The sequence below is a fragment of the Rhamphochromis sp. 'chilingali' genome (genome assembly GCF_963969265.1).
Source record: "Rhamphochromis sp. 'chilingali' genome assembly, chromosome: 8".
Taxonomy (NCBI): Eukaryota; Metazoa; Chordata; class Actinopteri; order Cichliformes; family Cichlidae; genus Rhamphochromis; species Rhamphochromis sp. 'chilingali'.
In genome coordinates, this window is record NC_137935.1 from 31,171,757 (window position 1) to 31,185,203 (window position 13,447).

General features: G+C 42.1%; 1 protein-coding gene across 4 annotated transcripts in view; it reads right to left on the reverse strand.

The window, feature by feature from the left end:
- sik3 (SIK family kinase 3) overlaps positions 1 to 13,447 on the reverse strand; it is a 39,738-nt gene that overhangs the window by 10,063 nt on the left and 16,228 nt on the right. For 2 of the 4 annotated variants that reach the window (XM_080888952.1, XM_080888951.1), the window contains exons 2-16: positions 10,842 to 10,958; positions 10,160 to 10,223; positions 8,893 to 9,054; positions 8,583 to 8,707; positions 8,233 to 8,356; positions 7,741 to 7,859; positions 5,308 to 5,418; positions 5,087 to 5,221; positions 4,725 to 4,805; positions 4,251 to 4,360; positions 3,830 to 3,986; positions 3,579 to 3,728; positions 3,411 to 3,484; positions 2,327 to 2,461; positions 776 to 917 (exon numbers count right to left, since the gene is read on the reverse strand). In XM_080888952.1, the coding sequence (XP_080745078.1) occupies positions 776 to 917; positions 2,327 to 2,461; positions 3,411 to 3,484; positions 3,579 to 3,728; positions 3,830 to 3,986; positions 4,251 to 4,360; positions 4,725 to 4,805; positions 5,087 to 5,221; positions 5,308 to 5,418; positions 7,741 to 7,859; positions 8,233 to 8,356; positions 8,583 to 8,707; positions 8,893 to 9,054; positions 10,160 to 10,223; positions 10,842 to 10,958 (1,806 nt within the window). The remainder of the gene's footprint in view (positions 1 to 775; positions 918 to 2,326; positions 2,462 to 3,410; positions 3,485 to 3,578; positions 3,729 to 3,829; positions 3,987 to 4,250; positions 4,361 to 4,724; positions 4,806 to 5,086; positions 5,222 to 5,307; positions 5,419 to 7,740; positions 7,860 to 8,232; positions 8,357 to 8,582; positions 8,708 to 8,892; positions 9,055 to 10,159; positions 10,224 to 10,841; positions 10,959 to 13,447) is intronic. The other 2 variants (XM_080888950.1, XM_080888953.1) reach the window with 2 other exon arrangements.

Here is a 13,447-nt window from a genome sequence, read left to right on the forward strand (position 1 = left end):
CAGCAGCCTGTGCAAACATGTCAAACAGATTTGGCCATGTGATGCACATAAAAGCAAAAAGGCAGATGTTACAAGAAATTCAAGTTAAAAAAAAATATGTGTGTGCGTTTTTTAAATGAGTCTTGCTTGATTGTGATAGTCTATTGTTGTGCTACTCTGTGTGTGTGTGTGTGTGTGTGTGTGTGTGTGGGGGGGGGGGGGGGGGGGGGGGGGGCGCCATCCAAAAACATGAAGCAAGAACAGACAGGTGATGTGAAGCAAATGTCAGACTTCAGGTTTGATGATTACTGAAATTAAGTTAGCATAAGTGCAGTAACAGTCCTCCCAACAAGGAGTCACAACAGTGTTCAGATCCCATGGATGACTTGCCAAGACTATCTGACTGAATGCATCGCATCAGAGTCCTCCACTGCTAACAAAGCACATATTTACAGTGTCAGGGATCTGTTTGTACTCGCCAGCGATTCAAACTTGCATCAGAGCGACTGCAAACTATTTCCTGTTCTGCACTGTTGCTCTGGGAACCATGTTTTGCATACAATATAGAGATATAGATATATAGATATATATAATATCAACCCTAAGGGGAAAACAGTGATTTGTTTAGCCAAGCAAGAACAGTGATACGGTTTCACTGAAAATCCTTAATCTTTGAATGTGATTGTTTTCTAACTGGTTAAAAAGTAAAAGTAAGCCATATATTTTTAACTCCCGCACAAATATAAGGATGTAAACAAGTTAATGGCTCTAAAAGTGTACAAGTAAGGTGATGTACCTGCTTGAGTTGCTTAATGAGGCTGCTGTTCTCTAGGTGAGCCTTGAAGGCCTGAATGGTGGCAGCCCCGTCAGAGAACCGTCTGACAGGAGAGAAGCGCTCCATGGGCAGATGAAGGGTGTTACAGTCCTTATAGCTGGATCTGAAAAGGGGGCCATGGGGAGCAGACACAGACAAGTGTGTACACAAATACACACGTGCACGCACACACATATACACGAGACGTAACACGACAGATACCATAGGTACACCATTGGACACACGCATTCAGCCATACAGACAGAGATAAGACACAGAAACAGACATGTGAGCACTTTAAACCTGCACAACATGGTCATATTCAGGTGTTGTCATGGAGGCGTAGTCCAGTGTGTAAAAAGCGTAAGGAGCCCGAACTTATGTGTCAAAGGAAACCTCGAAATTTCACCTTTCCTGTAAATCATGCCATGTAAGCCTGGTTACATTAGATGATCTTCATGCCAGGTTATCTAAGGTCAACACTGATGATATATATACACCAATCAGCCACAGCATCAAAACCTCTGACAGGTGAAGGGAATTAAACATCTTACTAGGATGATTTGTTTTTATTTTTGCAGTGGGTTTTAATCTCATACACCCAAACCACCTAAACAGACCACACACATACCCAGTGTTACAATGGTACTCCCTAAGAAGGACAACACACTCAAGGAAGCTCAAGGAGCACAAAGAATAATCCAAGATGCTGACCTGTTGTTTTCCCTGCAGAAGGAAGCCCTACCCTATTGGGAGGTGGGGGTTTAATGTTGTGGCTGATTGGTGCATGACAGTAAGTCCCCTCTTCAGCTGAACACTGATATAGTTATTTTTCTGTACAGAGCTTAGACAATACAGATCATTTGATGGGATTGGATAAAGCAGCTGTGTCTGTCATCAAGAAATTCATATTCATAAAAAAGAAAGACAAAAATACAGCTGAACAGAACATGCGTTCTTTAAAATTCAACTTTTACCCATCTATAGCCCCATTTTAAACCCAAGGTTAGGCTGCCTTGGTAGAAAAGTACACTCAGTTTTGCTGAGCTGAGGGGGAGGATAATGACACCTATAAGGGACAACAGTTAAAACTGCCAGCATGACAACAGTAAAATATGGCTGCTATTGCAGAGAAAATGTACAAATGTAGTGATTTAGCTCTGAGATGTTGTTCATACCTCCAAAAAAAACCCTCCAAAAACCTCCAAAAAACAAAACAAAAAAACATCTGGTAAAATCTCTGTCTTCCCCCAGGTTTGTGAAAATGAAAGAGTTCTACTAAATCCTGGTTTACTGGTGATGTGAAGATACAGCATTTGCGCCCTGTGTCAGAAACTCCATCTCTACCATCACTCTCCATTGGTGGGTATGGATCACATCCTTTGTGTTGTTTGTGATGTGTTTGCAAGTGATGAGAATGTGTGTGTGACAGTGTGTGAGAAAGAATTGGGCTTAACTTTCCATTCATTTAATGGGTCTCAGTGTTTGTGTGTGTCTGTGCATAGAGAGCTCGGAGTGGGTGTGTCCCCTCACCGGGTGTGTGTGTCGGGGACCCAGCCCACCCGCTGACGGGGGCCTTGGGGCCGCTGTGACTCTGCCGAGGGCTCGCCATGCGATGTGCTCATGAGCGTGTGCGTCGTGTGCCGCTTGGAGCGGTTCGCCAGGTACCTGGGCCGCAGGGAGGGGGGGAGGACGGGGGTGAGGGTGGGAGACAGGAAGCAGCGCTGGTCAGCTCTCTGTCCTCATTGGCTAATGGAGATGGGGAGGGAAGGCCCACCCCTTTCCACTTCTGCCAATAGGTGCCATGATTAATATCATCTTAGCCAATCAAAAAACAGTAAACAAAAAAATTACACCGGTCGATGGATGTTATAGCTTATGGGTGTCCCGCAACGCCCCAGCCTTCCAATTTTAGGATTGGACTGGTTGCCATTTAGTATTCATTGGTTTTGCAAGCTTCAGAGTTAGCAAAGCTGTGTGAGAAAGAGTGAAAAGGTCCAGAGGATAATTTGGCACTTACTGAAATGAGAGAGAGAAAGAAAAGCTCTTGGCCAAAGAGTATGAGTGATAGGAGGCACTGTGTCTGGTGGCAGATTCAGTTTAGGACTGTGGCAGAAGGCACTTGCGCAATGGAGAGAGAAAAGATGGGATAAGCACCGCAGCAGAGTGGCCACCTCCCGTTGGGGGGGGAAAAAAGCAGAGCAGCCAGAGGCACTCACTCCCAGCAACCCAGGACACCAGCGAGGTCTACAGAAGGTGCTGTCTGAAGAGGATCGGCTGGGAAGAGCTCACCTAGACTCAACAGCTCCATAAAATAACCCAGCGCCCATCATTACCCCAGACTAATGTCAATGTTTTTCCACATTATTTTTAAAAACTAAGTCAAACATAAAATTGTCATTACATGACTATATTCATGTGGGTTTTTTACACTTTGTTTTATTCAGTTACCTGGTTATAAAACCTCCTCTATAAACTTTAGACTTCAATATCTTGGCCGACCCAGATCTCAGTACTTGTACTTGTCGTCACAGGTTATGAGACTTCCACAGATTCTCATTTAGACAGCACCTCTGTACGGTATTCCCCTTCACCAAAAACCGTCACCGTGGGTTACCTCTGTACTGCCTCTTGATCTGGCTCTCCGTCTGAACCCTCCTCATCCACCGGAGCTACTGCAGGGATAGGATGCTAAGAGAAGCAAAGAGTTTACTGGTCAACGCCTGTTCAGCACATAGGAGGACGACATACAAGGTGGACTACATTCAGAAATCCAGATCCTCACCGGGCTGGTGACAAGTGGCGAGGGCCCTCGGGGCCTTTTCAAGAGCTGAGCGTGTAGCTGAATGTTGGCCCCGCCGTCGGAAGCTCTTCGACCCAGAGGCCCCATGCCGTTGAGCAGTTGGAGGGTAGGCGGCTGCAACAATGATTGCTCCTGGAGGATCAGCAGGCACAGGAAGTCAGATTAAGTAGGAAAATAAATAAAGTAAGCTGATGGCTACCAAGTGAAATCCGGTCTAACCCAGCTTACTGTACCTTGTATTCCAGCTGCTGTGTGGGCTGCAGGCTCTGTGTGGGCATAAGAGTGTGCATTTGACCCATAGTGGGGGCAAGAGGGATGAAAGGGGGCTGGGGCAGCGCACCACGAGGGAAACCAGGTGGCAGCTTCTGGAGATCTTCCTGCATCTCTGTCCTGTTAGGGAAACGGAGAAAATGACATAAAATGAGTCGATGATTGTTTAAGATTAGTGAGAAAGCAGCTAATATAATTACTTATGCTTTAATGCTCCTCATTCTTACTTAAATTTGCTTGAAATAACCCACATGTGCACACCCTAAAATATATTACCTCATCTATAAATAGCTGGCAGTCAACAAATCTGAATGCAATTGTGCTGCACTATTTTAGACAAATACCTAATAATGTGAGTGAAAACAGTGTCAGTTCATGCCTAACCTTTGGTCTGGTACCCCCACAGTGTGCCGCCTCATTGAAAGGTAGCGAGCCATGGCCTCAGGAGATGGCTCCTCCCCTTCATCGCTGTCCAGAGCCATGCTGCCGTCAGGCTGAACGATAGATAAACACACAGCCAGTGTTTGGTAATCAGAAGTGATCTTTGGTACTGTGTGCTACATGCTTGTGTGCATTTGTTACTTAATAAAGACAAAGTTCACATTTTAAATGCATTCCATGTTTATATAAACATGCATAAGTGTTTTCTATTAAAACAGAACACATTTTTACTACATAGCACTGACTAACTGAAATCAAAACACAGTTGAAGAGTCTAAAGAGACTCCCCTTATTTCTCATCATACTATATACACTGTTGCAGTTTATGAAGAAATTAGCTAGTTCTAGCTTGCTTTTCAAGCTGCTGCGCACCTACTCCCAGGCTGATGCAACCACTTGACTCCACTGCTAACTCACCTCAACAATCTGGTTCTCTGGATTGATGAGTTGGACGTGGGGAACGGTTATGCTAACAGGATTACCTTGTGGGTCTGTCTGCTGGGACACACAAACACACACACACACACACATAGAGAGGTCATAAGGGTTGCGCTAATTTGATAACAATCTTCTTAGCCCAGAGTGATTGGCAGATATGGGTTAAAACCATTCAGCGGACAGACACCAGGACTACAGTAAGATATACTGATGGAGGAGGCGCCTTTACTACATCTACAGCTCAAGTGCCTCGCTTAAAATTTATTCCTAAAATCTGTTGATATAAAGACAATTTTGTATACACAGAATCTGCAGAAAACTACACTGATGTAATGAGTCACCTGTACAGCATTTAGAGGATAGCTAATGGGGCGCAGTGTGGGTTGAGCAACACGCAGGGTCTTGTGTTTCTTGAGGCGGTCAGCCAGCAGACTGTAGATGGCACTGTAGTGATCATATGCATCTGTTTGTAGAGACTGAAGAAGAAAAGGCAAGACATTCATAAGCTGTGCTATTTATTTTGACAAATAAACAAAAAGGTAGAGATGAAACTTTTCGCCACCTGAAGTGTGCGCTCTCGGTCCAGGCCCATCTCACACATGGCCATGAGCACTTGCTCGTTGATGAGCTCCATCTCTCTCTCCGTCTTCACCTGCTCACACTCCGCTATTAACTGGAAGGGAGTGGAAAAACATGGCAACGCTTTACAGACTGCAAATAATTGCTGCTATTAAACAACAATAATGATCAAAGCATTCACAATTTATTAGTGAGGCCAAAACTTAAGTTGATTTATGTCATTAGCTTGTGTTAAACAAGTCAAGACAAGTCAAGATTTAATGAAGTGTGAACTATTTTATGTGTAATTACAGCTGAAAAGAGATGATAATTGCATTCTGATTACATCCACACCCATAACACTACATATCCATTATAGTATGAATTTTTAACGATCACTGTGGTTTGTGATCATGTTTTCATTACTCCTCCTCATATGCTCAGCTACAGATACTGACATTAAGTCAAAAGATCAGTATATCTTAACCCAGTGGGTTTTTCCCCCTAAAATAACCAAGTAGATTTGGTCCCTGAACGCAACCTAACCTAACAGCAAGTGAAAGCAAACAGACAGTGAAACCAAAACCAAAAGGTGAGTACTGGAATATAAACTACAGCTTTCAGGTTCACAGTCTTGTGATTTACAAACGTACAGGTGAGGACAAAATTAGTTTTTGCCTATATGTTTCCAAAGGCTTTCCTTAAAAAAAAACCAACAAAAAAAAAAAAATCATAGTTTTCTTTAGAAATGATCAATTATTTCTATTTTTAGAAAATAACCGAGGTCTATATTATTAGCCACCCCTAAAAACTGACCATTTTATTGAGCTAGAGCATAAACCACTGCCATGATGACATTTTGTAAAGTTAAAATGAGTGTTATTTTCCCATTTACACACAGTATAAAAACTTCAGTGACAGTTTGAGCTGTCAGTGAGAAAGTATCATGTCGAAAACAAAGGAAATCAGTTTAGACTTGAGAAAAAGAACCGATGACGCTCACAAAGCAGGAGATGGATATTCAAATGTATCACAGAGTTTCCAAGTGTCAAGAACTGGAGTGAGAAGTATCGACAGCCACATAGTACAGAACGAGCCTGGCGGAGGTAGGAAGCCAAAGAAACTCGTGAATGGCTTATCCAAGACTGGAATTGTAGTCTTAAACAAGAAAATCTCTAGAATCCTGAACATAATGAATGAACTGGTTTGCAGATCAAGAAAAACTTGATTTCTGTTTAGAGACACCTTGAAGTCAGACTGAAGTATGCTAAAGACAACACAGAGAAATATTCCGCATTGGGCAGCACGGTGGTTAGCATTGTTGCAGCAAGAACGTCCTGAGTTCAATTCCACCATCAGGCTGGGGTCTTTCTGTGTGGAGTCTGCATGTTCTCCCCGTGTTTGCATGGATTCCCTCTGGGTACTCCGGAAGTGAATGGATGGATGGATGCTGGAGATTGGTCCTTTGGTCAGATGACATGAAGCTAGAGCTTTTATCCCATAGAGATGGGCGTTTACTCCCCCCATAGTGAAACACAATGGTGGGAGTATTATGCTGTGGGGATGCTCCAGTTGGTCTGTAATAGGGAATCTCATCAAGATGGAAGGAATCATAAAGAAAGAAGGATATGTGAAGATTCAGAAAGAAAACCTTGTGTAGTCAGCAGCAAAACTGAGTCTGGGTCATCGCTAATATTATTATTGTAAGTGCACAATAATTCTGAGCCTGGTAGTTTTTGGTTTTTATGAAATAACTTTAATTCTGTGTGCAAAATAAGGGGAGCCAGTAATTCTGTCCTCATCTGTATAATCTCTTAAAAACAGGTGTTGCAAAGACCAGTGACACTTTTATAACCATCCATAAAAAGGCTTATTTGATGAACCACAAACTACTTATTAACCATTACCAAAGTTAAAGACATAAATGTTTATAAATGTTTATAAAAAGTACGTTCTTTCATGTTGTTAAACCATTATCTAAAGCTGAACTATAAATTTAACTTTTATAAATGAGTTTAACATTTTTAGATAATGGGCATATTCAGTTCCTAATGATGCAAAGTAACTTTAAATGAATGATTCCTTGCAAAGGGATTAAAGAGGGCTAGTTCAAGGCTAGCTGTTAAGCTTAACTGGTGCCTGACAGTAACTATATTTAACATAATATTTAATAACTCTGGGGTTCATTCTCATTCAGCTTTCAATCATCTTTAGTGCAACCAAATTATCTGGCAAATTAAATATGTTATTCGTGTAACACAGAGTAGCCACTAAATGATGGGGTGAGTCATTTTTGCAAAAACTCTGCTTTCTGGCAAGAGTTTTGCCAAATCAACATATTATACTGAAACTGTAACAGAAAAAAGCGCGCGCACACACACACACACACGAAGAACAGAAAGAATGACTTTGTGAAATTCTTTTAAAAAGGTCTCACCCGGTCAAAATCTGGGTCTGGGTCCCCCTGTCTCATCCACTTGTTCTTACAGATCTGCTCCATGGTCAACCGTCTGCTGGGCTCCAGTACTAACATGTGTCTAATTAAGTACTCACAGTCTGTAACAACACATAAGCATACATGATATGCATTTATATCAGAGTATAATAGTTCAAATATTTAACTAATAAGCCTAAATCTTTCATGTGGTGACAAACGATCAGAAAAGGCTAAAATGATTTGCATTGTTCAAAAAAAGAGATAATTATTAATTTATTAATTTAGTTTCTGTTAGTCCAATTTTATTCTTTCCTCTCATACAACATAAAATGCTTTTTCCAAAAGAAACTTTTGAAAATCAAAAGCTGGCCAGGCTTGGACTTCAGCGGCAGCTGTTAAAAGTCTTTACCGAGTACATCACGCGGAACAAAGGTAAATTTGTTTTGTCTGATTAAAAACATGGAGAAGAATAAGAGTTGACTGCAGTCCCACCTGTGGACATGAAGAAAGGGATGCGGAACTTTCCACTGAGGACACGTGCCCGCAAATTTTGTAGAGTGCTGCCATCAAAGGGCAGGGCGCCGCACACCAGCACGTATAACACCACACCTAAGCTCTACACAGAGGAGAGGGAAAACAGCTGTGAGCACATCACTTTGAACAATTTGAAAACCATTCATTTATTAATTTTTTCCAGAGCTCTGTGTATTATTTAAGAAATGTGGTCGTCTGTGTTTTTCTTTTTCTTTTCAATTCAGCCGTACCTGGAACATTCAAGTCAGCTAGCCACACCCCACGTTTGAGCCCAGCAGGGCCTTCTGCGTACCTAAAAGTCGACTCACCCATATATCTACTTTGGGACCGTCATACTCCTTTCCCTCAAATAGTTCAGGAGCAGCATAGGGAGGGCTGCCACACCATGTCTTCAATAGCTGGCCTCGAGAAAACATGTTGCTGAAACCAAAATCTGACAGGGCAGACAAGAGGTTGATTTAATCTCACCAGTTGCCTTGACAGAGTAAACATTTTGTTCAAAACAGAAAAATGCTCCCTAAGTACATGCTGACACTTGCCTGCATCCACATCCACCACTAAATTTAACCTACCCACCCATTCGCTCTTCAGTGCAAACACACACGTGCGCGCACACACCTGCGATTTTGATGTTGAGGTTGTGGTCCAGTAGCAGATTCTCTGCCTTCAGGTCTCTGTGGACAATGCTGCGGCAGTGACAGAAATGAACCGCTGCCACGATCTGCTTGAACTTCTTCCTGGCATCTTTTTCTGCCATTCGTCCGTGAGCCACCAGGTGGTCTGTACATCCAAACAAAACACAATTGCTGGATTTAGGAAGGGAACACAGTGTTTCTACTGTCTACCTGTTCATGTACAAGATCCTGTGCTACAAATGTCCTTAAATTAATTCCCAAGACTGGCCAGGTGAACATTAAAGTGTACAGCTTTGGTGGGATCTGGGATTTTAAAGCACAGAGAGGGAATTTCATTTCATTTTTACAGGAAAAACTTTCATTTTAATTACAGAGAGTCTGCAGATTTAAATAAATTAGACTCTAAAACCTTTTTAATTCCACTTTAAAGGACATTTAATACCAAAGCTACATTGGAAACACATCAAACACATTGATTTACATTCAACATGAACATTAAAGTAAAATAAAAGCTTTTGACTGACGTTAAGAAACTTGTGTTTATTAAAGAGAAAAATCTCGATGTTGTCCTTAATGGTCTTCAATGTTATTTTGATTTATCTGCATTTCCAAACACTGACTTAACATTGTTTAGTAAAATACACAATTAGTCTTAAACTTGCATCTTCCCACGTCTGAGACTAGCTAGCAAAGGCCCCTTTTAATCACCATTACCTTTTTCATCAGACTTTCTGGCAGTGAAGCACTAAACTGAACCTCTTTCCCCTCTGAACACATTGAATTTCAGTTTTGTTTTTTCCCCCACATTAAGTTTCAACTGTTAGATAATGCTTCTACTCCCCATTAGCTGTTTTTACACATATATTAAAAAAGAGAAAAGCTTAAAGAAGTTATTAAAAAAAGAAAGATTTTACTTAATAACACAGTTATTCATAGCTGATATCAGCCCACTTAGATCAGCATTTAAATTCAGCTTGGAGTTCCAAAGTAGCAGAGCCCAAATGCTACAGCTGCATTACGTGATCACAGTGCAGTCGTGAAAGCAGCGGTACTGTGTGTGGAAAAAGTTCCTGAATTTAACACAAAACGTTTCAGTCTGTGTTTATCTATAACTTTTACAGGACCTGGATGCACTCTGTAATTAGATTACAATTTTGTTTTATGTATGTTGACACATTTAAAAATCAAAGTAAGAGAAAGTCAACGACAGAGAATCTACATTATAAGGTGACAGTGGGGGACTCCCTTACCGAATATCTCTCCACCGCTAGCGTACTCTGTTACCAAATAGATCATCCTCTCCGTCTCCATCACCTAAAGATATAAACAAATGATAAAAACCAGGACCTGCAGACCCTCTCACAGGCCAACATCTAGTCATGGGCAGTTCATGCGTTACATAACTGAATGACTAAGCACGGTTTGGCATACAAACAAGAAAGATGTAAATAGAACAAAAACAGCCATGTACTTAAGTGTACTGATCAACCTATGCGTGTGTGAGGATCAGATTGTTAAAATTTATGGTAACGTGATAAAAAAGCGTGCCTTCAAATTGCTGGGGGCTATTTCAGATCAGGTGCTGGGACACTGGTAGGGTGTTACAATCCTCATACACTTGGAAAAGTATGAAAACAAACAAAACTCTCACCTCTAAATTTCTATCACCGAGTCTCACTAGAGTGAGGTTTTGGGCAGAAGGTTGTAGTTGTACTGCCCCCCCACTTCCCCCCACACCCTCCAATACTTTTGAGACTTTTTCAGGTACATTTTATAATTGAACTGTCAACACCCCCAGAAAACAATGTCTGGTAACATCTGGATTCTTCTACACTTCAATCATCTATTTGCTCACATTTGGCCACAGGTCCCGGGTGGAAGAAGTGAGCAGAGATGTGTTAAAAGGCTCTGTGGGTGAGAGTGACTGTGTACCTGGTAGAGGCGGATGATGTGGGGGTGCTTCAGCAACTTCATGATTTGCACCTCTCTGAAGATCTTTTTCAGGTTCTCCTCGTCCAGCTGGGTCTTATCCACTATTTTTATAGCCACCTGGAGACAGAGACGCGAGAAAAAAAGAGATGGAAGGAGATGAATGATGGGAGAAAGAGAGATGGCGAAGTGGTGAAGAGGGTGAGTTTAAAAAAAGAAACACGGAGTACAGAAGACAGAGAAAAAAAGCAGAAACAATAACGGTTAGCAGAGGAGGAGAGAATGCGTTTTAAAACATACAATATGTTTGTCAGCTCTTATGTCTCTAAAGCACTCATGACAACGGTATTTTGCCGACACCTAAATTACAGACAACACATCTAGGGCACAGTCACAGTGTCTTAACAATATTGCTGTGATGACACAATAATCAAAGAACAGTAACAAGCCAAGTAAATTACCAACAAAGGGACTAAGGGCATGCAGCCCAGGAGACTTTACCCATTTAAAAAAATAACTTAAAGACAACTAAAAATGAAAACTAACAGGGGACACCGACACTTCTTGAGGTGATTGGTCGGCAAGTGTGCTGTCAGACTGTGTTATTCCTGATTTCCAGCTTATTTGGATAACGTGACCCACACCGTGACCTTCGACTGCAAGCGTAATGCTTGCGTAACTGCTGAGCCCCTCGACAATAGCTCCGGCAATGCGGACTGTGATAATTTGTGACAGGAGCTTTGCTCCGCCACTTAGGAGTGGGTAGATGACTTTAATGACTTAATCAAGCAAAGCTAATGGGGATGCCCCAAAACACAGCTTCTGCTTCTGCTAGACAAGTGTGGACAGAGTACATGAAAACTATGCTGTGATCACACACACACACACACACTCAGACACACACTCACACACCAACTCATTTGTCAAATTCTGTGAAGTACTATTTCGAGTACTCCTTTTAGCCATGAAGATGAGGCCACCTGAAGTCTGGCAAGGCCAACTTCCTGGAGCAGACAGGAAGGGGAAGTGAGGAAGAGCGGACGTAGGGGCTCCTGAGAGAGCACAGGGCAGCAAGTGTGGCATTCATCCAGCTTATATGATGCATTGGTGTGTGAACTTTCCTTTCAAAGGTATTGTACAAACTGTGACAAACATTGGCACTTGGTAGAGTTCATGTGTTCACTAAATTTGGCAACTTACAAAAACAACGTGTCAGGTGGGCAGAGTTGGTGTTGTTTTTTTTAAAATCACACTTTATTTGATAACAGCACTGAGCCCCACATACACAACTGCTATTTCAGTTCTAATAGTCGCGAGATATACTAAGAGTATCTTAAATTGGTTAAATAAAAATAAAAGAAGCTTGAAAAACAAAATTCCTAATTAAATGAAAACAGTTGACTTATCCAGCCTGATTGACCATGTTTGTTTAGTTTAAATAGATAATTTTACAGAGCATCAAAACAAGACTGAAACAAAAATCACCCCCCCTCTCATGTATGTAAGCATCTGTTTGGAACGTGTGAGTCTACGAGGTATTTTAAGCCCTGGAAATCTATTGTTAGAACTGGCCATCGTCAAGCCTTGTTGACGTAACTGCTCCCCTCTGCATCTTCTGGACGGTATCAACAGGACATCTGGATCACACGAGAATGAGCACAATTATTATCACTTTGGGGGGCAGCGAGACCTTGTGAAAAGGTGGAAACAGGGCAGCAAGTACAATTATACAACAATGACATACCCCAAAAAAGAGGAAGAGAGGAAGATTATTCATTTTTTGGCACCACAAAAATAAATTTGAAGTATTCCCTTTTCTCCATGTTCTCATACACACTAAGGCATCCTGTAAATTTAACTTGTTCTTTTTCCAGTAGTAGCATATGGGACATCAAAATAAATATCTCAGCCACAAAAAAACTAACAAAGGACAAGCCATTCTTTCCTAAAGACACACAGTCATTTTTCTCCTTTATACGGTAGGACCTGGCTTGAAGTGAGATGCTGGATCAAGATACGTTTCCAAGGACAGAGCAAAGATACCAGTTACCTCCAACCATGATGTTGATCTTGGCTGAGACGGAATTCATGATAACACATTCGTGTCTGTTTGCACAGGCATTTGGCTGTGCACGGTGAAGGGTTTGAGGAAAGCAACCTATGCAGATTTGCTTGCGTGCTGTCCTCCATAAAATGGTAAATGGCCTGTATTTATATAGCGCTTTACTAGTCCCTAAGGACCCCAAAGCGCTTTACATGTCCAGTCATCCACCCATTCACACACACATTCACACACTGGTGATGGTAAGCTACATTGTAGCCACAGCCACCCTGGGGCGCACTGACAGAGGCGAGGCTGCCGGACACTGGCGCCACCGGGCCCTCTGACCACCACCAGTAGGCAACGGGTGAAGTGTCTTGCCCAAGGACACAACGACCGAGACTGCCCAAGCCAGGGCTCGAACCGGCAACCTACCGATTGCAAGGCGAACTCCCAACTCTTGAGCCACAATCGCCCCAGCAGCATGTAGCCCGACTACCGTATCATGTACAGAATGCCGATTGCGAAGTGGATTTGGACGGGAAGGGAGTGACTGGAGCTTACCACA